This window comes from Gordionus sp. m RMFG-2023, chromosome 3 (assembly GCF_954871325.1).
Source record: "Gordionus sp. m RMFG-2023 chromosome 3, tfGorSpeb1-WG-v2, whole genome shotgun sequence".
Taxonomy (NCBI): Eukaryota; Metazoa; Nematomorpha; class Gordioida; order Chordodea; family Parachordodidae; genus Gordionus; species Gordionus sp. m RMFG-2023.
Window position 1 is genome coordinate 42061323 of NC_088777.1, and position 24575 is coordinate 42085897.

At 28.1% G+C, this 24575-nt stretch overlaps 2 protein-coding genes across 3 annotated transcripts in view; one reads left to right on the top strand and one right to left on the bottom strand.

The window, feature by feature from the left end:
• LOC135926404 (2-oxoglutarate dehydrogenase complex component E1-like) overlaps positions 1 to 8755 on the top strand; it is a 31325-nt gene extending 22570 nt beyond the window's left edge. The window contains exons 18-23 of one of the 2 annotated variants that reach the window (XM_065462270.1): positions 1684 to 1934; positions 2477 to 2602; positions 2764 to 2836; positions 5792 to 5955; positions 6105 to 6259; positions 8291 to 8754. In XM_065462270.1, the coding sequence (XP_065318342.1) occupies positions 1684 to 1934; positions 2477 to 2602; positions 2764 to 2836; positions 5792 to 5955; positions 6105 to 6259; positions 8291 to 8396 (875 nt within the window). In that variant the 3' untranslated portion in view covers positions 8397 to 8754. Of the gene's footprint in view, positions 1 to 1683; positions 1935 to 2476; positions 2603 to 2763; positions 2837 to 5791; positions 5956 to 6104; positions 6260 to 8290 lie in introns of both variants that reach the window. The other variant, XM_065462271.1, reaches the window with a different exon arrangement.
• Positions 8756 to 9672: 917 nt separating this feature from the next.
• The window catches only part of LOC135927294 (polypeptide N-acetylgalactosaminyltransferase 13-like), a 28004-nt gene continuing 13101 nt past the window's right edge, over positions 9673 to 24575 (bottom strand). Inside the window, exons 4-12 of the mRNA XM_065463259.1 lie at positions 22286 to 22455; positions 17182 to 17395; positions 16787 to 16957; positions 15793 to 15910; positions 14215 to 14395; positions 13902 to 14041; positions 12527 to 12625; positions 11018 to 11152; positions 9673 to 10546 (exon numbers count right to left, since the gene is read on the bottom strand). Coding sequence (XP_065319331.1) covers positions 10412 to 10546; positions 11018 to 11152; positions 12527 to 12625; positions 13902 to 14041; positions 14215 to 14395; positions 15793 to 15910; positions 16787 to 16957; positions 17182 to 17395; positions 22286 to 22455 — 1363 coding nt within the window. The 3' untranslated portion in view covers positions 9673 to 10411. The remainder of the gene's footprint in view (positions 10547 to 11017; positions 11153 to 12526; positions 12626 to 13901; positions 14042 to 14214; positions 14396 to 15792; positions 15911 to 16786; positions 16958 to 17181; positions 17396 to 22285; positions 22456 to 24575) is intronic.

Here is a 24575-nt window from a genome sequence, read left to right on the forward strand (position 1 = left end):
ATATGTTGTAAATAATGGAGTTTTTCATATGCTATAAATCCTAAAGATGGTCTTTAGCCATCTTTCTGCTCAAATAAAATTGATATCGAGGGTCTAAATATATAGAAGCGTATACAACACTATTTTGCAAATATTTTTGCTCTTGAATTTTCGTGTTTTCTAATATTTCTTATAAAAAGGGACTATTAAATCTTTCTAAATCTTATCGGCATCTAATCCATATGCCATAAGAATCAGATAAACATGATTGTTCTGATTGTAATCTTAAAGTTTTTATTTTTAAAGGAACTAATACACTAGGAAGGTTCTTTGTTTGGCATCTATCCTCTTCCTACAAAACGACTTCACATGCTTTAATAAAATTAGTACAGCAATCTTTCAAACTCGTCTAGCTTAAAAATTAAGGACTAACGTGTTGTACGATCTCATATTGTCATTAGCCTTTTCATTGATTTTAAAATTCTTGCAATTGGGTGAGTCTTAAATATTTTGCAACACCTCTTGCTTTATGAATGATAGTTTTAAAGTGAATATTTTTTAGGTAATCATTAACAGCCAATTGTAGAGTATGGGCTGCACATTTGTTGCAATATATATTTGTGGAGAAATCTATTATTTCCTGTAAATTAATTTCATCAATTGATTTTACAAGATTAGCACCATTATCTATAGTAATTATATAAACATTTCTTATAGAAATATGTGATTTATTTAATGTTTCTAGTATCATTCTTTTTATATATTCAGAAGTTTCACTCTCTTTAATAAAGTGAAAATTTTTTTTTAAATATTATTTCTAAAAATATTTTGACACAACCCTTGGACTCTCCACTTTTAAAACTGGGTTCGGGTATAGTCAAAATATGATGGTTCGGGCTCACATCCCTGATTAATATGTCTATGTGACAAATTAAATAAAATTCTATACTCGGTTTTGCAACTATCTTTGATAATTGTAGCCTCTTTATGGGGGTTAAATATGCTTTTTTTAAGGTAAAAATATGTGAATAAATACAGATCATTTTTAATTTTTTAACCCAAATTCTAAAATAATTTTAGTCGGGATTGAATTCTCGGATCGGACTCGGACAACGGAATTTTTAAATAGGGCTCGGGTTGGACTCGGGCAGCAAAAAATTTTGCAGAGCTCTAGTCACAACTTTCTCTCAACTCGCTCTTCTAATGACTCTTTCTCAGACACATTTCTTAACACCACAAAACCAAACATCATATCAAGAATTGTCAAAGGAACTAGGTTACAAGTCGCTAAGTCTCTCTGATTGCATCATATTTACTGAAAAACTTTAATAGCGAAGAGGTGTGTCTTAAATTTCTCACCTTGGTTATAACACTTTCAGCAGATTGCCTCACAAAAATTTAACAAATTAATGACTCATCCAGTAACATATCTCCAAGAGGTTAAAGGTCCTATGATTTTTTATAACAAGAAAAAGGCATCACCACTTAAGCTTAAAGTCAAACTTATTTCAAAAAAAATTGGCTTTCTTAAATTCGCTTCCACTTATGATTTATTTAGATCCTATTGATGAGACCTATAACAAACTCCATTCTAAACTTCGCAAATTTTAAAGTCAATTTAATTGATAAGTTGTTAAATTCCCCTTTGTGAAAATTAAAAATAAACCTGATTTAAAATGCGCCATTATTATTTTTAAAATATAGGGTTCGAATTAGGCTACTCTCTCACCAACCCTGACTCTCTTATAATGTGGGAAGCCCAATTCGGGGACTTCAACAATACCGCCCAATGTATAATAGACCAGTTCATTTGCAGTGGGCAAGCTAAATGGGTCAGACAAAGTGGCATAGTGCTTTTGTTGCCACATGGATATGAAGGATTGGGACCAGAACACAGCAGCGCTAGGATTGAACGGTTTTTACAGGGTTGTAACGACGACCAGGATTATTATCCCGTAATTCTCATTTTTGACAATTCACGCTAACCATTCCCTCTCCTTTGGCATTTTATACCCTTCTAAGTGTCATTTGAACGCGCCCCCATAAAATTTAAATGCTTGAGAACTTTTGACCTTCTTTACTTATCTAAAATTTTTAGTGATTTATTTTATTTTATATTTTTTCTTTATATTTCTAAAAAAAATTAAACCTTATTTTATTTGATTCTGATCCTCCCTTTCGAAAATACATGTTGTATAAATGTAATTTTGTACTCGGCGATATATTCTATTTCATTCACATATGCAGTTTTTATGGTTCCCATCTATAAGTCTAATTTTGTTTATCGACGTAGACATATATACATTAATTTAATAAAAATTGTGTTACATTATCTTATCCTCTAGCTCTGAAACACACTGAGAGAAGCTAATAAATATATTGTATTTTATTTGACTTTGCCATTATTAACTAACATTTCATATTTTAAAAAAATTATTCATAATATCTTTTGTTAAACTATTAAAAGACGCTTCTTTCTTTTCTTTTTTTATCTTAGCCTAAAGATCCCAACTTCGATTTGCAACAATTGCACGATATCAATTGGATCATTGCCAATTGCACCCTCCCCGCCAATCTTTTCCATATATTGAGGCGGCAATTAGCTTTACCCTTTCGAAAACCGGTTTTCCTTATATAATAAAATACATTTTGAGAAGAAAGAATATTTTAAATATAATGCATAAATACAAGATAACATAATTATGTTATCATTTAGGAAGTAAAGCATTAAATAATTTTAACGTATTTTAAATAGATAATTATTATTAAAAAAAAACACAATAGCTAATTATATTTACGCCTAAGAGTCTACTAAGACATCCGAGGGCTAAGTCGAGCTTTGATGATATGCTTGAAGGTATAATATACTATGTATGAGATTTATTTATTTTTGATAAATTCTTAAAAATAAATTTTCCTATAAAATACAAATTAACTAACTCTTCCTCTAAACTTATAGGTTTAAAAAAACGTCTCTTAAAGTTACGTCAGGGTAGGCTAATTTACATGAGGTTATAATTGAACTAGCATGAAAACAATGAATAATTTTATTTATTTTTGTAATTAATTTCTTCAGTTTATATATATTTTACAAATCAATATAACATCAATTAATCATAATACAAAATTAACAAATATATTTGAATAACAATTAATCCTATTACCAAGTGCCTTTATTTTCAACGTTAATTAATTCTATTGCATCTATTCTCTCCTTTTTAGGTTCTATTTGAAACGATATAAATTGTTTTCTTATCCGTTTTGGATAATGACTACTTGTACTTTCGTTCCCTATTGCGGGTTGATCCATACTATCGATTTCAATCTTTTCATTTATGATGGTGTCTTTGGTTATGGAGTATTGTATAGGATCAATGTCTTTGGCTATCGAGTTTTTTATAGGATCACTGTCTTTGGCTGAGTTTTGTATCGGATCAATGTATTTGGCTATCGAATCTTTTATAGAATCAATGTTTTGGCTATCGAATTTTGTATGAGATCCATTCGTGGTATGGTTTGCGTAGTTTCTCCTTACAATAATACCTCGTATCCAAATATCTTTTTTTAAATTCTTATATTTTCTCATTTATATTTTTAAAAACCTGGTAACTGGATTGTGCATATATGTGGATAATTGGTTTTATTAATTGTGAGGGTCCTATGGGTTGAAATTTAAGCATAATGGAACTTGGTGATTGTTTTGTGGTTATTTGTATAGTATTTCGATAATTAAAAAGAAAATCTTGTATTTTAATCATTTTGTTTTTTAAAAAAACTTTTAACCACTCCGCTTCTCCGTTGGTTTATAGGTGATAGGGGGCACTATATACATTTCTAATTGCTAATTGTTTTCAAAATATACTGAATTTTCTACTTTAAAATGGGAGCCCATTATCCGTAACAATTGTATTGGGGTAACCAAAAATAGTAAAAAGTCTTAACAATATTTTTCTTACTTCAGTAAAATTATTTGTCGAAATTTTTGTATTTCAGGCCATTTACTAAAACTATATTATTACTAGATATATATCTCCGTTAATTGGTCCGGCAAAATCTAAATGAATTCTTTCCTAAGGTTTATTTGCAGAGGGTCATTTCCTTATGATCGTTTTACCGCTAGAGTTATTTGTTTTACATAATTCACAATTCTTACCGTTTATCGATGTCTTCGTTAATATTAGGCAATAAATGTCTGGGCCAATAATTTTGTTTTAGTATAACCCTGATGCCCCATATGTAAAAAAGACAAAATATTTACTTGTAATTTTTTTGAAATTTTGGTTCTAAACCCCCAAATATACATCCTGATTTCATCGTTGGTTCATTTCGGCGTGGCCACCCAGTTGTAATTTAACGTGAAACTTTTGATAGTACCGGGTCATTTCTTGTGTGTGATTTTATGTCTAACGCTGAAATAAATCTTACTAATCTTAACGATTTTCTGTTATTTTTTTATTGGGTTAAGTAGCGATATAAGTGGTTTATGATCAGTTATTATAGTAGAATGATTACCCATAAAAATATTGTTTAAATTTAATTAATCCAAATATGATTGCTAAAGTCTCACGCTTTAATCTGACTGTAATTTCGTTCGGCGGCATTTAATGTTCGAGAAACGAATCCAATATATATAATAAATTAAAAACATAAAAATAGATATTTTATATATTTCAAGTATTTATTATCTATTTAGTAAATTAAAATTAAAAAATTTCATTGGGGGGGGGGGGGTTAAAACCCCCCATGCCTACGCCACTGTCTTTAATTTATCTATATATTCTTTAATGGTTTTTCTTCTTCCTTGTTCCGTTTTGAAAAAATAATATCTCTCCTGTATAAAATTAGTTTTCTTCGAGTAATAAATTTTTAAAAGTTTAATTACATCATCGTATGATATTTCAGCTAATGTCTTCGCTAAACATAAAGTAATTTTGAATAAACTTCTAATCCAATATTTGTTAATAAAAACGGTTTTTTGTCCTCTATTATGGCGATTGTGATAATCAATTCCATCTTTGATAAATACACTTCTATCTCGTACTCTTTTATATTGAATTTTTCCATTTGAAAGTGCGCCATTGAACTATCGTGAAACTTTCTAATTAATTTCGTCAGTTTATGTATCTTTTACAAATCAATATAAATACATCAATTAATCATAACACACAATTAACAAATTTATTTGAATAACAATTAATCTTATTACAAAGTTAATTGATTCTATTGTAATAATTAGTATAAATCGATTTCTACAGAAGACCTAAGATCTGGCATAAGCCTTCTAATTTAATCATCATAACCCGATCCATACATAACTGTTGTAGTTGATAAATTAGAGTCTAAAAATAAAATAGAAATATAATTAAATACTAAAATATAAATTCTAAATCTTTTATTAAATACTAATAATTAATTATAATTAAATATAAATTGAAAACATAACCAAAAATAAAAGAAAATTAATATAAGAAAAAGTAAAAGTAAAATACTAAAAATTATATGCGAAAAATAATAAGTTTAGTAACAAGTAAAAATATCCTCAATTATATATCTTTTTCTATAATATTCATTTACATAGTCTGAAATTAAATAATATAATAATTTGCATAAGACATTTCTTTCGTTTTTCTTGATTTTGTTTAAAAGTAGATTTAAATATTACAACAATAACAAATATTATTTTGTACTTTTAGTACTTTTTTTAATATTATCCCCTTATAAATATATTATTTCAATTTTGCGATTTTAAATATTATTATAGCCAGAATATATTATACAGAAAAATTAATAATATCTAAATCTTATAATTTAGGAACGGCATTTAAACGTATAATACCCGATATTGGTGCGGGGCAGAGTAGTCCAGAATCGGTTAAAAGACACATTCTTTGTACTGGTAAAGTTTATTTCGATTTGGAAAAGGAAAGAGAGGACAAGAATAAAGAGAAAGATATTGTTATAACGCGAATCGAACAAGTAATAATTTCAAATATTGAAAGTATATTATTATGTAGCCACTATACATTTTAAAAATTATAATAAACTCATTTCTATCCATTCTTTTCTTTTAAAGTCATAGCAAACATATTTGCCGTTTAAGCCTTTTATGGTTCATTATTTTATAGCTCTCTCCATTTCCCTTCGATCTTATTGAGGATGAAATTCTCAAATATCCAAACGCCGAACTAGTCTGGGTTCAAGAAGAACCGAAAAATATGGGGGCTTGGCAGTACATATGTCCTAGAATCAAAACTGCTCTCAGGAAACAAAAATCTATAAAGTTTATAGTTTTTTACAATTTTTAACTAAGATAAATTTTCACATATTTCTATCATTAATCATAAGGTGAGTCAGAGATCTGCAGAGGTATAACTTGCACGGCCCTGGCCGGATTTTAAAAAAAAAATTTTTACAGCCTGGCGTTTAATTTTTTAAAATTATATTTAACCTGATGTATACAAAAACTCACCTATTCGGTATTTTACCTTATTTTTCAGCGAGTATTATCATTACACATTTTATCTTTTTTATTCTAAACAGATATTTAGTATATTACAAATTGATACAATAAAAATTTGTATAAATAATATTTTGTGAATATAATATATTGTATTTGTGATTAGTATTTAAAAAATGAATGGTAAAGCTAATATTTTGATAATATACTATATTATATTGTATTTATAAAAAAAATAAAACTGATATTTATAAAAATGGAAGTAAATAATATTTTGAGAATATACTATATTATATAATGCATTTATAAAAATAAACTAATATTTATAAAAATGGAAGTTAATAATATTTCGAGAATATAATATATTGTATTTACTATTTATAAAATAAAAATAAATCGCTATTTAAAGAAATTCAAAATAGTATTTTGAGAATTAACAAAAGAAAATAATTGTATTATATCATATTGTAAAAAAAATAATAAAATGTTGGATAAAAAAAAATATCAGGACTCAAGGTATAAATATTTCATCTATGTTTACATTTAGGTAATTATTAAATTCATCTTCGGTATTATCAGAATTACCATCGCCCCATTTATCGTAAAACGATTGACTTTTAACAACAGTGGTAATTCGACTGATGGTAATCATTAACTTCCTGAACTTCTTGTAATTTATTAGTCTTTTATATAGTTTTCCGTCATCTCGCGATCTGCCCCTGACAACATACGTAATTGCCTGACAGAGAAAAAGAGATAAAATGATACTTATGTTTATGTAAAACAAATTTTTCAATTAAAAAATGCTTTATATTAAGTAGAATCAATTTTATCTTTCTTTTATCGCTTTGATAAGTATTACAAACTTCAAGAAGTTCATAATACCAACCGCTTTAAAAAAGAGTGCAAGAGTTCGACTGTAACTCAATAGCTCTGTGGAAATTTCCAAGATCCTCAAGAATCGGAAAGTCCATAATATAATACTTTTCCGAACCCCCATGTTCTTGAATAACTTTTATAATTTTTTCATTTTGTGAATAAACACTATAGAGCATATTGTATTTAGAGTTTCAGCTGAGTTCTACATCTTGATAAAGGGCCTTTAAATACTGGCATTTATTACAAGCTATGGATGCTAGGTATTGTTAACCTTCATCCATTATATTAATCATAAATGTATATACAATCATAACCATATCTAATTGACGAATATATTAATTCATAATGTATAAATAGCATATTACAATATATTCCTACATTTCCCGGAAGGTTTCCAAAACTTCTTTTAATATATTTGGTAATTTCTTTCTGGTAAATATTCAACTTTAACAGCTGTTTTAAGAGCTTTCTTACAGATTTATATTTGCTCCTTACATTTTATTGATGATGCCCATCTTGTTTGGATAATTATATAAATTGGTAATTTATGCTTTAGCAGAATTATTATTTATATATTGAGATCCAAATTTTTACATTTCAAAATGAAATTCTAATATTCTAATAAGAAAATCTTATATTTTAATATAAAATTTTAATTAAATCGATGCATTGATGACAAATATATTTTTAAATAAATTGTAACCTAATTAGATTGGTAAACATGCTTTAAATACATGTTAATTAAATCAATATATTTATTCACCAATAACATTTTAGGTCAAATACTCCTTCGGTCAATTGACTAGGCATCCACGACTTAGAGTTCCTTGCCCTGGTTAAATTTTTTTAAACTCGATCAGGCCCGGGTATATTTTATAAAATTAAAATACGGCCTAGGCCGGGACCTGCAGGTCTCTGAGGTGAGTAACTGAGCCTTAATCTCATTTTGTTACTATAATAAATATGAAATTATAGGTATATAGGTAGACAAGTTGCATCTTCACCAGCTACGGGTAACAAATTCCAACATCAAAGCGAATTTGATCAATTAATGAAAGATAGTCTGGATATCAAACAATAAACTAAATTTTTAAATCTAATCTTTTATTTGTTCGCCTCTCTCTAACCATACTTTAATTTTTTTAATGCAATTAAATATATAAATTACCCACAAAATATTTGTATAATGATATAGTTATTTTATTCTTCGACAAACTAATTTTTTAGTCATAACACGCGCACATATAACTATTATATTTAATTTTTTTTAAATGGAATGTTTTTTTTACCCCGAGTCATTATTTCAAAGCTATTATACATACGGGCCAATGATTATATTTATAATGTATAAAAAAAAACATTTTTATAAACAAAAGCTCTATTTAAATACATATATTAGAATTTTTGTAATTTAAATGAATTTGATTAAATTAATAATTTAATTATCGGAAACTTTTAAATTGTATCAATTAGATACAGTTAATTTTTTTAAATTTAATATTTTGAAAAAAAAAACAATCCAGATCCCCATTTTTTTTAATCGTAAATAGAAAACAAAATGGCTTGATTTTAATAACGATTAAATGGCGCTTGAAATATGGTTCAGAATTGTTGTTTTTTTAAATATTATATAAAAAAATTAATTAGACAAGTTAGTATCCTTTGTTTGGAAATAAAAAAAATTTGTTGGTAACATTACCCCAAAACCCCTTAGATGTCTGAAAATGGCCTAAAACATTTTTTAAAAATATTTCTATACTTGGGGGGATATGAGCAGTAAGACAGGCTGTCTCCTATGAGTTAATTATAAGATTTATTTTTTTGTTAATAGGGTTAGTAGTAATAAGTTATGAATTTGAGGAGTTTATAACTTCAATAAATTTATATGGGTACATGTTTATTTATCTATTAGTTTCCTTTTTGATCTGTTCATTGGGTGAGATAAATCGAACTCCTTTCGATTTAATGGAAGGGGGAATCTGAGCTAGTGTCAGGGTTTAATGTTGGGTTTTCAGGGTTTTTTGCTCTAATTTTTATGGCGGAGTATAATTCGATTATGTTATTTTTGTAAGAGTCATATATATATAATCAGTTGTGAGAACCGGTTTCCGCTCTGATCAATAAATTCTGTAAAAATAATTGGATCAGAAAATATAAACTTGTCATTTTATAATAAATTGCATTGCAGAATTACTCTACATAAAGAAATTAATTTATTTGAATATTTGTAAGTATAAATTTAAATTATGATCAAACCCAAGCCTTGTTAATTAAATATTTATCTAAAATTGAGACTATTTTAGGCTAAAAATTATTTTATTCTTTCATACCCAAGATATTCACAAATTTAAGCAACCATACAGAGATTTATACGAGATACAGTTAGGAAAAAAATAGGCTATAAAAAATGTCTTAAAGAATATAATATATTTGTATAAAAAAATATATTTAATAAAATTATAATATAAATGCGAATGTCTAACATCTAAGTTTAAAAAGTTAGAATTTATAATACTCACCGAGTTTGTTTAATAATAAATAAAAAGTAAATCCATAATCATATAATTATGTTCATTTAATCAATATTTAAATAAATAAGTGTTTTTGCAAAATACGTATGTATTATACATATAATAAATATAAATGGGTGCAAGTGATCCAGGCATATATAACAGTGTGTACAATAATACTAAAATATATATGGTTTTTATATTACATTAAGTTACTTATATTTTATACTTTTATCAGACCTTATTTACTAAATTTAATCTTTTTACAGCACCTTATATGGTCTTCTTTATATTACATTAAGTTACTTATATTTTATACATTTATCAGGCCTCATTTACTAAATTTAAACTTTTTACAGCACCTTAAGGAAACGTTAAAAAATCTATATTTTGATTTAAAAACTCAAAGTAAATAATAAATTTCGGGAATGAAAATTATGGAATCTTTTATTTTATTAAATAAGTTTGAGCTTAGCGACTTTCCGAGAGCATTTTTTTATAATTTTTTAAATTATATATATAATCATCGATCACGTGATAAAACTCAATTCTTTCGAGCATAAAAAGCTGGCATGTAATGTCAAGGCTATAAAGAAAGGTTAACAAATTGCCATTTTTGAAGATCGTCTTTTTTGTCACACTGTTGCATCGGTATTTTGTCATATGAATTAACGTGTATGGTTGCGCATAATCCACTCCCCGAATTCAGTAATAGTTTGCTCTTTGTATTTTATTATTTATGTAAATAATTTCAATATAGATGTAAATCATTATATGTATTATTTTATAAAATATAACGAATTCTTATTAGAGGATAGAAGTTGGAGATAAAGGTAAATTAGGGCCTCCAAATGAAAAAAAATGGAAATATCATAAAATACTTAAAAACAGAAATTATGTAAAGAAATAAGGCATACAGTACCCCAAATCTAACCGATGATATGCTGAATGATAGAAAAAGGGAAAAAAAATGTTTAAAGTGCATACAATAGAAAATAAAAAAAATGGAAAGCAATCATATATCGTGATATCTTGTTACAACATTAAAATATATTATTTTCCATCATCATCCAGTCAAATAGTATGTTTTAGAAATTATTTGCGCTTTTAGAAAAAGCTTGGGGGAAGGGGGGAGGGGGTACAATTGAATGATATATTAATAGGAATATTAATATTTATATATGAATTAAACCTCTTTATCATATATCCATTGTTGAAGTTTAACGGTTGAATCACAGGAGTTCATAATTAAAAATTTATTATTATCATCGGGTTGTAGGCATACGTCGTCATTTGAAATCAACTTTTCCGGACTATACATAAATACCTTGAGAATAAATTACGGGAAAACAATATGTAACTCATTTATCTTGCACTTCTATAAATTAAATGACATTTGATAATGTTTTAAAAATTTATAGAGATCATGTTAAGTTTTCATCTGAAGAATTATTGTCAAAAAATCTTTTATCATAAAAATAGAAAATCATATATTTAAAAAAGATGAGATTTATTATGCCAAGTCTAATAAACAAGATGAGTGCGTGCAAATATTAAAATATTCTTCATAATTTTAAATTTTGGACAGGTCTGGCGTAAAATTTTAAAAAATTAAAATTTTATGTATCAAGCCAAAAAATGAAGCTACTAATTAATGCTGTAAATATTTAAAAAAAACGAATTCATGGTTCAATGACATTCGCGTTCAAAATTCATTCACAAAAAAAGGAATATATTAAAATTCGTGAACGCGTCAGCGTTAAAAATATATTTTTTTAAAAAATACATTTAATATTTAAGTTAAATGAGCCGTCTTTAACATCTTTATTTTGTTTTTCAAAATTTGCATCCGATAAGCAAGAACGTTTTGCTAGTTAAAACTGAATTTGCACCAATAAAAAGGCGTCCCTTAGAGTTGGGCTTATTGCAGTGTTGTTTGATGAATAAAGATTTTATTTTTTCTATTAATTATGTTTCAAAAAATTTCGATAGAAAATCATTTTCATTTTCTACTAATTCGTCAAAAAAAAGAAGAGAAATTTCGGAATAGTCTGTTCTGAAGCTTCTACATATAAGAATTTTATGATTTTCTTTAAATATTATTTATGATTTTTTCATTCTTTGAAAGCTTTATCCAAAACAATACAATTTTTAATACTTGATTTATTATGGGGGAAATAATATACTGATCTTCATACATAGATTAAATTTAAAAAGATTACAAAATATAAGTATAATTGGTTGATAATGTTAATTTAACTTTTATCAACCCAATCTATTGTTAAATATATAATTTATAATTTGATATCGTAAATAGCCCAAAAACATGTTATCGTCATTTTCTAAAATGAAAAATGCATTAAACTATTCAATATTTTCATTCAATTTGTTTTAATATTTGTTAAGAATCAAATTGAAATACAATAAATTAGGTGATCGAGTTAAACATAAAATATAAACCATATTAGAGCAAGACAATAGCCATAAAGGAAATCGTGCTAAAAAATACTTGAATAAAACAGATAAGTAAATAAAATATTTTATTAAAAAATAAATATTTTTGCTTCTTTAAATAAAAATTTAACGTGTTTGTCAAAAAAAGGAATACGTTCAAAATTCGTCTAAAAAACTTAGATGCAAGCAAAATGGAGAATATAGCACTAATATTATAGTCAATCCAGAGGCATTATATATATATAACTTGATTTCCTCCTTGGTCGTGGCAAGTGAATAAGCCAACGTTTTCCAATAATTTTCGACCCATCGTATCAATACACATATTAAGGGAACTTTGTCTTATCTGGTGTGGATAATACAAAATAATTTATTTAAATAAGATTACGTACACCCTTCAAAAAGTTCTAACTCAAAACCGCAAATATTTGAATTTCACAACTTTTTAATATTATAAGCTTAACAAAAATTATTAACATTATCTTGGATTATTACAGCAAAAGGAAACCTCCATAAGGTATAATGTTGAGAACCGTTACTATATTAAATTTGATTCTCTTAGACTTAATTGGATTTTCAAAAGTTTTTTTATGGGGCTATCGCATTGTTGTTTGGTGGGTAACATGGTTATAGTATATTTAATTATTTATTGTATAATTTTTGAGCTAATGCAGATCTATTAAATATATTACCATCAAAGTTTTCCTCTATTTATAATTAATAAGCAATATTGTTAATATTGTACGACTTATGGTAGATATAAGAGGGCGATCTCAAATGGCAATAATAAAGACCGGTATCGCCCGTAAAATTTCCAAAAGATCTAATGGATTTAGCAATGGCATTCGCACCCGTGATCTTGGGTAATAATGAACAATTGTCTGAACAATGTTGAAGTTTTAGAATTATAAAAAAATGTAATCAGTAAATTTTTATCTGAGAAGGCTATGTTAGAAGCTGACCAATAATTCATAGATTTTGAATACATTTATTTCATATTTTATAGTTAGATTATTTTTCAATATTTATTAATTAACAACGTAGATGGAATTTAATTATTATACATATTTTGAAATTCATGTTTAATTCTAATAAAGTGTAAAAAAAGATTTTCGTAAGAATTGACTAAATAAATAAAAAATTGTCATCAAAAATAAATTATAGGATAATAAAAAATTGTGTATAAAATATATTGAAGGCTATAAAAAGATGTAGATTTCCTATGATATAAGATATAAAAAGAATAGAGTGAAAAACAAATGAAGTCTAAGAGACTAAAAATTAATAAGGCAATGGTTCTCAACAGTGAGCACAAGGGCAGTAACCTTTTGGTAAACATTTCTATTATCTTTTGGCAGGAAATCTACTTAAAGGGGTTAAGATTTGGTTATCTTAAAATATTTCATAGAATATAGAATATATGGTATGTATTTCTAGTTTATTAATTATAACAATATTATTAATCTATATAATCAAAACTCCGATCAGGTTAGAAATTGGTATCATCAATAATATTTATAAAAACTGTTTCTGAGATTTATAAGATGGTAGGGGGGGGGCCTTAAACCGAACATATGGGTGATAGAATAAAATGTCCAAATTTATTAATACATTCTTATAACCTCTCCCAAAGAGATAAATTGTCTAGGCATTTGCGCTTCCGGGTAAATATTCTCCAAATACCACTTGAAAGATTTGCATTTGAGTCTCTCTCTCAATTGAAACCTTTCCGTCAAATCTCCAGCATCTACGGTTAAAGTTGCTGTAAATTTTTTTTAAATTAAAAACGTTAACCCTTTGGAAATTTATCTCGACTACCCTTCTCTCCTAAATACTTTAAATGGAATGAGAAACTAAAACAAAAATTTTTTTGATTTTCAAAACATAACCAAAAACAAAAAATAATTTAAAATTTTGCAAAATATTTTTATTTACAGGGGCTGATTTTGTAGAAGAAACTTTTCCATTCATCGAGCCACACCTCGGCCGTCCGCCTCTGATTTTTATTGATAACCATGTTGACGCCGCCTGGGAAGGAGTAAGGGCTGGTTTTGCGAAATACGTGGCCCACTCTTGAACAAGTTACGAGTTCGATGGTACCCCCGCACATCCAGATCTGAATTATAATATAATATACTTATTAGTTACTATTTCAAATATACATTTTAATATTTAAAGACCATTGTATTATTTTAAAAAATGGTATAAAATCAAAATTATTTTTTTAAAAAGGGAGGGGGAGGGGGATATGAAAAACATAATTGAGTCCCTAAAACGGCGCAGTAAGTATAATTATATTAAATATTTCTATCATTGGCGTATTCAGAACCCCCCCCCCCTTCCTCAGCCAAAAAAACTCAGATGCCGGCTAAAATATTTTTCAAAAATATTATACTGATTCCTACCTCTTATTGTCTAAGTCTCGAGATTTAGCTAATAGATGTCCAAACCTTTCTGCCACCTATGAGTAAGACTTTCAGGCTTGCGTAAAATTTTTCTGTATAAAATATGGCTCAAATCAAGCCGTTTAACATTCCTACTGAAGGCATTATTGGGACTTGTGGAAATTAGGGCAAATGCAGTTGACAATTAAATGTAATTCTTGAGTCAAAAGTAGAGCTTTATGAATTTAATTTTGTCTTCCTCGACCCTCATAAAGATGAGCCCAATCATTCTAATATTAATATAGGGACTATAAAATAAATGACTTCATCTCTCTTTTGGATTCTTTAATAACTCAAATTAATAAAATGTTTTTGATTAATTAGGCAGCACTTACAAATCTTCAAATATTATTACCGCAGAATCCTTCCGAATATATTTTAAATCTTGAGAGAGAAAAAAATAATTGAGGATGTTATAAATGAAAGAACATTAAAACATACTTGAGAAGTATGTTGTCAAACGATTTGAACAGATTAACAATATTACTGAGAAATAGTAACCCTGAAAAGAGATTAACTATTGTACCTAGAGAGTTGCCAAGCATTTATGAAATCATTTTAAAATTAGCTAAGCTAAATCCATAAAGATTGAATTTTACTTATAAATTAATAATATGCTTCTTAATTATATATTTCCCCATATTTTAATAATTTTTTTTTCATGAATAATTTGTATATATACAGGCAAAATTTTTAAGAATATTTTTGTACATTAATCTATATTTCCAATAATTTTTTTAAAATATAATTTAAATTTATATATCAAATTTGAAATCTAAAAAATACTTTTCTATAAAGATTATAAACATTTAATATTTTATCTTTAATTTTTATTTGAATTTGAGTATTAGGAATTTGTTAATACTTTATAGTCAATAGTACTAATAGATTTTTGTAACTTAAGATATTCTTAAATAAGAACAAGAATTTAAAAAAATTAATTATCTGTTAGTGGCAAAATGTCCACTGGTAGATGTGGCCAAATGTCTATTGGGGTAAACATAAAGTTATCCAATGTTTTGTATTTATTTGATATATGGGGTAAGTATAATATTAATAAATTTTTAACTCGAAAAGACATTTCCAAATTTTCGCCTCCCCAAACTTCCATCCCTGAATCGTAACGACCGATATGATTGAAATATTCTTTGTCGATAGAAAAAAGGCCGCCAGCCATTGTGGGAGACCTTTGCGTGTATTGATATATTAAATATATATAAAAAACTAGATATTGATATATATATAGGTATGATTATATTGTCGGAAAATATTAATCTTTTGTAAAAATAACAAATAATTATTTTAAAATTTATAATAAAAATGAATCTACTCAAAAATCCCAGTAAGACATTAATAATAAAAATAAATCTACAAAAAATCCTAGTAAGACATTTATAATTGAAAAATAAATAGGCTTCGAACTCAGTCAGGTCTAATATTTTTTGAAAAATTCCCCAAATTTTATTAATATCCAGATTGATGGAAATGAAGAATGCCGTAGCTCTATTGTATCCACTAGGAAAACTTTTTTTATCACGCATCTCGTAAATTCTATTTATTTGTAGGAAACTAAGTGACAAATATATTTGATTTTGGGCATAACGTAAATATAATACAATGAGCGTTAATATTGATGAAGATTTTATATTTAAATAAAAAGAAATTTCGAGGAAATCATGATTCTAAAGATAATAAGTGAAAAAGTACCTAGTTACAGTTATTTTTCTGCAAAAAATAAACTATTTACTTTAATATAACTACTAAAAACTGTCAAATATCTATCATATTTTATATAAACAAAAATCAAAAATAAAACAAAAACAAAAGGTAATGTTAAAAAAAAAGAACTAATCTATATTAAGAATCACATACAGAAATGTCCTGGACAAAAAAAACACGTAAAAATACTAGTACAAAAAGACATTGGACAGAGATACCCCAAAACACAGGGCCGTAGCCAAGGGGGGAGAGGGGTCCGAGGGGTAGCCCCCCCCCCAAAAAAAAAATTGTTAACCCCCAAACCTGGCCCCCAGAAAAAATCATTGATATATAAATATATATACCTCAAAGGAATAGTTCTATCTCCATTCCTTCGATCCAATTCCCTACGGGGTGCGTTATACCACCTAAAATTGAGGTGCCAATTAAAACCACCCCAAGTCATATCCGAGGCTGCTACGTACTCAAACGTGTCGTCGCTTATCACATCTATTATGGGCATTGATGCCGTGCTTCTAATTTGTGTTTATTTCATTTTTAAATATATAATTAATATATAAAATAAATATCTCGCATCTTCTCTTTTCCCTTCTATAAAAAAGGAGAATATTTAATATATATTTTTATAATTTTTGATGTATTCAAATTTATTAGCACAATGTTAATAAAAGTATAGCCAAGTAGTTTCCATCTTAGTAGAATATTATAATGATTATTTATTTTCGTGTATTTTAATAACTTGTTGAGATAAATTTGATAAAGTAAAGGTTCTAGCCATCCTATGGTAACTTCGCAATGGGCGTCTAAAAATGTTAATACGGGTCCTTTGGCTAAATCCGCCCCTATAAGGCGGGCCTTTATGAGGCCCGATCGATTCTGTAGTCTCTCTATTTTTATGTCTACTTTGGATCTAAGAGTATCAAGAAAGTCGTCTAATGGCCTTTTGATAACGTCTTAAGGTAAATGTGCGTTAATTTGCATTTAAATATGGTATTAAGATATATATAAGAATTAAGGTTAAATTATTAACAAGCCTTATCAAAGTATTGTAATTAATAATAATGTTGATTAAGTATCTAATAGGACATACAATACCACTTTGAAAAAATCTATAAAAGGCTGATAAGCTTTAAATTTAAATTCGAGCTGTCGATCTCTGCATTATATTCATTTGGCCTTTAAGGTAATGAAGACGATAATTCACACATTATTATCCTCACTAGCACTAAACTTTAATATAATTTAAGACATCCAATAGACCAGAGTTGTTAAAGTAGCTCGCTACAAGTAGTGCGCTATCTTTAAGGTAAGACGAGAGAATGGGCATCAATGTTGAACAAGAGAAAAGTTGATATAGCGTGCATACAAGAGACGAAATGGAAGGGACGACTTTGATGATTGGAGATGGGTATAAATTGTACTATAATGGAATTGTTAGCAATAGGAACGGTGTTGGCATCATCCTCATTCAAGATCTAACCTCCTCAGTAGTAGAAGTCAACAGGATCTCTGATAGACTAATGAAGATAAAACTCTGATTGTTCAATCAATATTACACATCCTTTCAGTATATGCTCCTCAAACGGGTTGCAAGGAAGATGAGAAAGATGACTTTAGAGCTATCCTTGATGAAGCTGTAATGGATATCCCTAAGGATGATCTAGTCATAATTGGTGGTGACTTAAATGTGCATGTGGGGAAGGCAAGAGATAGCTACAAAAGGCATCATGGTGGTTTTGGATATGGAGAAAGAAAATGAAGGAGAGCATGTACTGAAATTTACGCAAGCCTTCGACCTTGCCTTAACCAACACCTACTATAGGAAAAAACACAGTCATCTAATAACATATGAAAGTGGTACAAGGAAAACACAGATAGATTACATGCTAATCTCTCGCAGAAGATTAAAAGATGTAATAGACTGCAAAGTCATCCCAGGAGAAGATATCGCCGCGCAACACAAGCTACTAGTCATGGATTTACACATCTCAAATAAATCCACTCAAAACAAGATAAAACTGGAACCATGTATCAAATGGGGCAAATTAAAAACAAAGACAGATGCCTTTGCAATCAATGCAAACATTGAAACAATAGATTCCTCACAAGTCAGTGAAAAAATGTGGACAGACCTTTCATCCAGATTAATAGACACTGCCAAATCGACACTAGGCTTGACAAGGGGAGGCAACAAATCATACAAAGAACTATGGTGGTGGAATGAAGAGGTACAAACCACTATACAGGAGAAAAAAGCCCTTTATAAAATATGGTACAAATCCAAAAACCCAGATGACAAGACAAGATACGAAAAATCCAAGAGATTAGCTACAAAGGCGGTGGCTAGGGCCAAATCTATGGCATACAATGACATGTATGTACCAAAGAAGGGCAAAATAAAATATACAGATTAGCCAAACAGCGAGAAAAGAATTGTAGGGATATAAATGGAGCTCCGAAAGTAATCAAAAATAAAGATGGGAAATTGATAATAATGGAAAAAGAAATAATAAATGGATGGAATGAATATTTTCAGGAGCTTCTCAACTTTAATCCACACATACTACATCTAGACGAACACTCCCCATGTCAAAACCTTGTACAACCTATAACAGAACAAGAAATAATCACATGCCTCAAGCATATGAAAAACAACAAAGCTAGGGGTCCAGATGATATTCCAATAGAAAGCCTTAAAGCACTAGGAGATGATGGAATACATCTCCTCACAAATCTGTACAATAAAATACTTGGAAATGAAGAGGTTCCCCAAAAATGGAGGCAGAGCTATCTAGTTCCTATCTTCAAAAATAAAGGGGATCCACACAATTGTCAAAATTACAGGGGCATAAAACTAATGTCACACTGTCTAAAACTATACGAAAAAATAATAGAAAAAAGATTAAGAGACATAATCGAAATAGGAGAGACTCAGTTTGGCTTTATGCCTGGAAGATCAACAACTGATGCTATCCACGCAATTAGGCAAATGAGTGAAAAATACAGGGAAAAGAACAAAAAGCTACATATGGTCTTTCTCGATCTAGAAAAGGCCTTCAATTCAATAGAATCCCAAGAAAACTTATCTGGTGGGCGCTACGCCACAAAAAGGTTCCTGAAAAATATATAAGAATAATACGGGATATGTATATCCGTAGCACAACAGGTACTTCAGTAGGCTTCACAATAGCCGAAGGAGTTCATCAAGGGTCGGCTCTCAGCCCACTTCTCTTCATTACAGTAATAGATGTATTAGCACAGTCTATACCTCAAACAGTCCCGTGGAATATGATATTTGCAGATGATATTGTGATACTTGCCGAATCCAAGGATGAAATGAAAGAAAGATTAGTGAGTTGGATAAATATCCTAGAAAAGCATGGACTAAAAGTAAATAGAGAAAAGACGGAGTTATGGTGATAAGAGGAGATGAAACAGAGAGTATTGATATAAATGAATGGCAGATATCGGCAAATGAAAGCTGCAAATATTTGGGCTCCACTATACAAACAAACGGCACAATAGAAAAAAAAATAAAGAGTAAAATTAATCAAGGGTAGTTAAAGTGGAGATCTTTACATGGAGTGCTATTTGACAAAAGAATCCCACACAAATTAAAGGGAAAAATTTACAGTTCCATAGTACAACCAATTATTCTATATAGTTCGGAAACATGGCCAACCAAAGAATCAGACGAGAGAAGTCTACAAACTATGGAGATGAGAATGCTGAGGATGATTTCTTGGGTAACAAGAAAGGATAAAGTGCGCAGTACAAGAATACTAAGTAGTTAAAAGGTAGTGCCCATTAAGACTAAGTTAATGGTAAACAGACTTAGGTGGTATAGGCACACAATGAGAAGGCCTATGAACTATATAGGAAATAAGGTTGAGAGTTTGGAAGTGATGGGCAAACGTAAAAGAGGAAGGCCAAAACTTCAATGGGGCCATAAAGTTAGAGCCAATATAAAGAAGTATAAATTAGATAAAAGAGATTGTATGAATAACATAAAGTGGAGAGAGATGTTGAAGGAGCTTACCACCAGAAAAGGTAAAAGCTAAAGAGAAAAAAAAAATATAAAAAATTTTAAATGAGTATTTTTGATAATTTTTCTTATATAATATGTATATAAATTAAATGCCTTGCCCTCAAGTGCTGGTGTTGAGAGAGTATTTAGTAAGGCGAAACTTATACTTTCTGATAGTCGCTCTAGATTTGGGAATGATATTATAGAAATGATTTTATTATTAAAATGCAATGAAATAAATAAAAATGAATATTAACAATAGTTATTTTTGTTACATAAAAAAACAAATTTATTTCCAAATTTTTTTATAAAAAGTAGCCTAAAAAGTAACCAAGCGCATTTTTTTCTGATGACTAGCGATAGTGATAGTGTGTTACTTTTTTGACAAATAGCGATAGCGGTAGCGCACTACTTTTAAAAGTAGGTTTAACAACTCTGCAACAGACCATTAAAAATAATAGCTGAGAGATAAAATGAAATGAGGTGCCCTTTCTTTTAAAAACTCCGATTTATATATATATATATATGTGTTTTTATTTATTTATGGCGAATTCCATATCAAATCAACAAAAAAAGTCGATTTTCAACCGACCCCCTCAGAATCTTTTTTAATTTTGTATATTGGTAGTATATACTTATAACTACGAAAAAAATGAAATGCAACTTACTCGCTAAGATATGGGCGTTTAAAAAGAGGAAAAATGGTACATTTTTTTACAAAATGCCCTTTATTAATTTTTAAACTTATGCATAATTTTAAAATATAATTATTTTTGTTTTTTGGGAACTTGTAGTCCCACCACGGTTTTTATATAATATTTTTTTATTTTATTTTATCATGTTTTATACATCACGAATTTAATAAACTAAGTTAGAGCAATAAATTTATTATATAGCTTAATAATATATCTTTAATATGACATTAATAAATGCGATAGAAATCCGATTAATACCAAATACCAGAAGTACAACAGATATGGCCATAGAAAAAAAAGAATTTTTTACAAATATGTTTAATAGATGTATACTAGATTGCTTTATATTTGTATAAAATCTTAAACTGGGCTACACATTGGTCTAAAAGTTATGACCATTTATATGGCTAAAATATCATCATATTTAAATTTATTGTAAGGAAGTAAAATTTCATTTTTTTCTTAGTTTTTACAAAATTATAAAAAATTCTGAGCGGATCGGGTTGAAACCTTGGTTGATTTGATATGGAATTCACCTTATATAAAAATATTATATCTAAACATTAAACGATAATAAAAAAAGATCAAAATATTACAATAAAATATTAAGTAATGTAAAAAGTAACGTGCTAATTTAATATGTTACTTTGTTCGAATAACGCCGTTACCTGATTTTTCGAAAAAATTTGTAACGCGTTATGATTCTTTATTTAAATCAGAGTTGCGCCGATACCACTATTTTTCTTAGTTTTAAATAAAAAGAATACATATCAGCGAACCCCATGCCACCCTCCTTCCGCCAAACAAATACAAATGACCAATTGTTCATTGGCTAAATTTAACTGATTTTAAATGAATATTTTAGCCAAAATAATATTATGCAAGCCTCAAAATTTTGTTAATAGATGCCCAAATCTGCTATCTATGAGCAAAATCTCCAAGCTTATGTAATGATTTATTGGCTAAAATATTGGGTTATCCGTTTATAAAATCAAGGATATAAAATAGAATTTCGAAGGATCACCTCCAGCAGAGTTATAATTCTGGTCATTACATTTACATGCTTAATAATAATAAGCTTGGATTATCTTTTTCTTTAAACTCTAACTAAACTATACCACCTCTATCGCTAGCATCGTCGACCAAAACAAATCCAGCTAGAAGATGTGGGGGAGATCTGTTGATGACGCTGATAATGGTTCTAAGTAAAGTTGTCCAAGCCTCGTTGTGGAATACTATTATGACGGTCGTGGGCGGTAGATCCGCCACTGGATATTGCTTGGTAGCGCAGCTATTAGAGAAGATATCGAAAAATTATAAAGATTAAATGATTTATGTTTGCAATAAACAATAAGGCTCAAGGCTTTGATTGGGATGAGGTAAATTAGGTTAATGATGCTTACTACCTTAAGGTACTATCTATCAAATTTGAATTTTGTTCATTTTTCATTTGGATAGGCACTACCAAATATATTTATAATATATATTTAAAAAATCGCGATTTTTGGAAAGCCTCTATGGCCTAGTAGGCAAGAGCTTGGCTTACTTATCCCATGGTCCCGGGTTCGAATCCCGGTAATGATCATGTTTTTTTTCTTATTCTAACTTGGTGGTCCATCCTTGGGGGGATAATATATAGGAGGCCGGACTCGACCACGTGATTCCGTATTAATATATAAAATAATAAGGGTCTTATTACATTTTAATAAATTTTGGTCGGTATTTTGCAAATTAGGTTGGTATTTAGAATATTTCCATACATTCACTTGGTAGTAAGCATCATTAACCAGGTAAATTACATGTAAAACTTACTTTCTTTCTTTCTTTGTAATAATTTACGGGAGTTTTTTCAAGACTTTTTTTAAATGAAAAAAAAATGCCACGCTCAAATTATTTGGATTATTTTTAAAACACTGGATTTTAAAAAATTGAGTATAGTATCTGTCCAATACATCGCCATCAGTATATGCAAAAAAAGGGATATCGGTGAGACGCATTTCTGAGATGAAGAGGATTTATAGTTCTTTTTATATTTACTGGATAATTATATAAATTTAAATTGTATCAAAATTATATTAATTTTTATTGGGTGTCAATCGATTTTTAGGTGTAAATATTGACTTTTCTATTTTACTGGTAGATCAAAATCAATATAAATAAAATACTCATACTTCTAAGGATATTATAAAATGTATTAAATATATTTTGATTTTAATTAATTAAAAGTGAACGGGAAGAAGGGGGGGGGGGTGAGGGTAAGAGATAAAAAAGTAGAATAAAATTATTTATATTATTGGATCCTTCATAATAAAAATATTAAAGTATATTATAAATCCTATCTTTTCTTTTTTTGACATTGTTTTCGTTACAATAAAATTTAATATTATATTAAATAATACAAAACGAAAATCCGTTTTATCTTGATCTAAATTAAAATGTACATTTTAAATATAATGAATAATAATCAATATTATATTATAAGTATTATAAATGTAATTATAATAAATGAAAAATGAAAATATTACAATTTTAAAACTAATTTTTTTTTAGTCAAAAGTTCTGACATGATTTTTTTAATATTTTTACAAAAGATATAATAAGATAGCGTGACTATAAAAAAGATCTGTTTATTATATAGCTTTCAAATAAAACATGGAAGGAGTGGGGGGGGGGGTTAACTTTTACATTTTATAATACTCGATTCAACGTAAATGATTTCAAATGTTTTTTCCATTTATTACTTAATCAATTTGATAAGAAAAAACGCTTTCAACTTTCGTAAATATGTATAAGTATAATTATTAATTTTTCTTTCTTCTTTTATTTCTCAAGAAGACGTGTGTGAGCATGTGACAAATTCTGGAAAATATGTAAAAATATAATGTAAAAATAACAAGAGATAATGTAAATATAACAATAATGTTTAAAAAAAATATGTACAGATAGCTATGGATTAGAGTTAAAGAGCCTTATTTAACAATGGAAATAACTATTAAAGGTGTTAAAACTCTTCTGGCCGGTAAATTCGTTTATAAGAAATTAAACGGTCCTGGCCCGTAAAATTTTAATGGGTCGGTCGGGTAAATTAGTCAAAAAATTAGGCCTGGGTGGGCTGAACAAATATTTAAATAAGGATTTAAGTAATTTGTGAAAAAAATATTAACGGACTGAAACATGCCGGGTCTGGCTTTTTGGATCAACGATAATATAATTAAATTTAAATGACCTCTACATTTATATTAAGTATAGTGATTGATATAATATTATATAACGATAACTTCTATATTCAAATCAAATATTATTTCAATAAATACGATGACACCCCTCTAGAATATATTATATTAAATGATGACCTCTATAAAATATTATAATATGTTATATATATAACAGTACAATCATTAAAAAAATTGT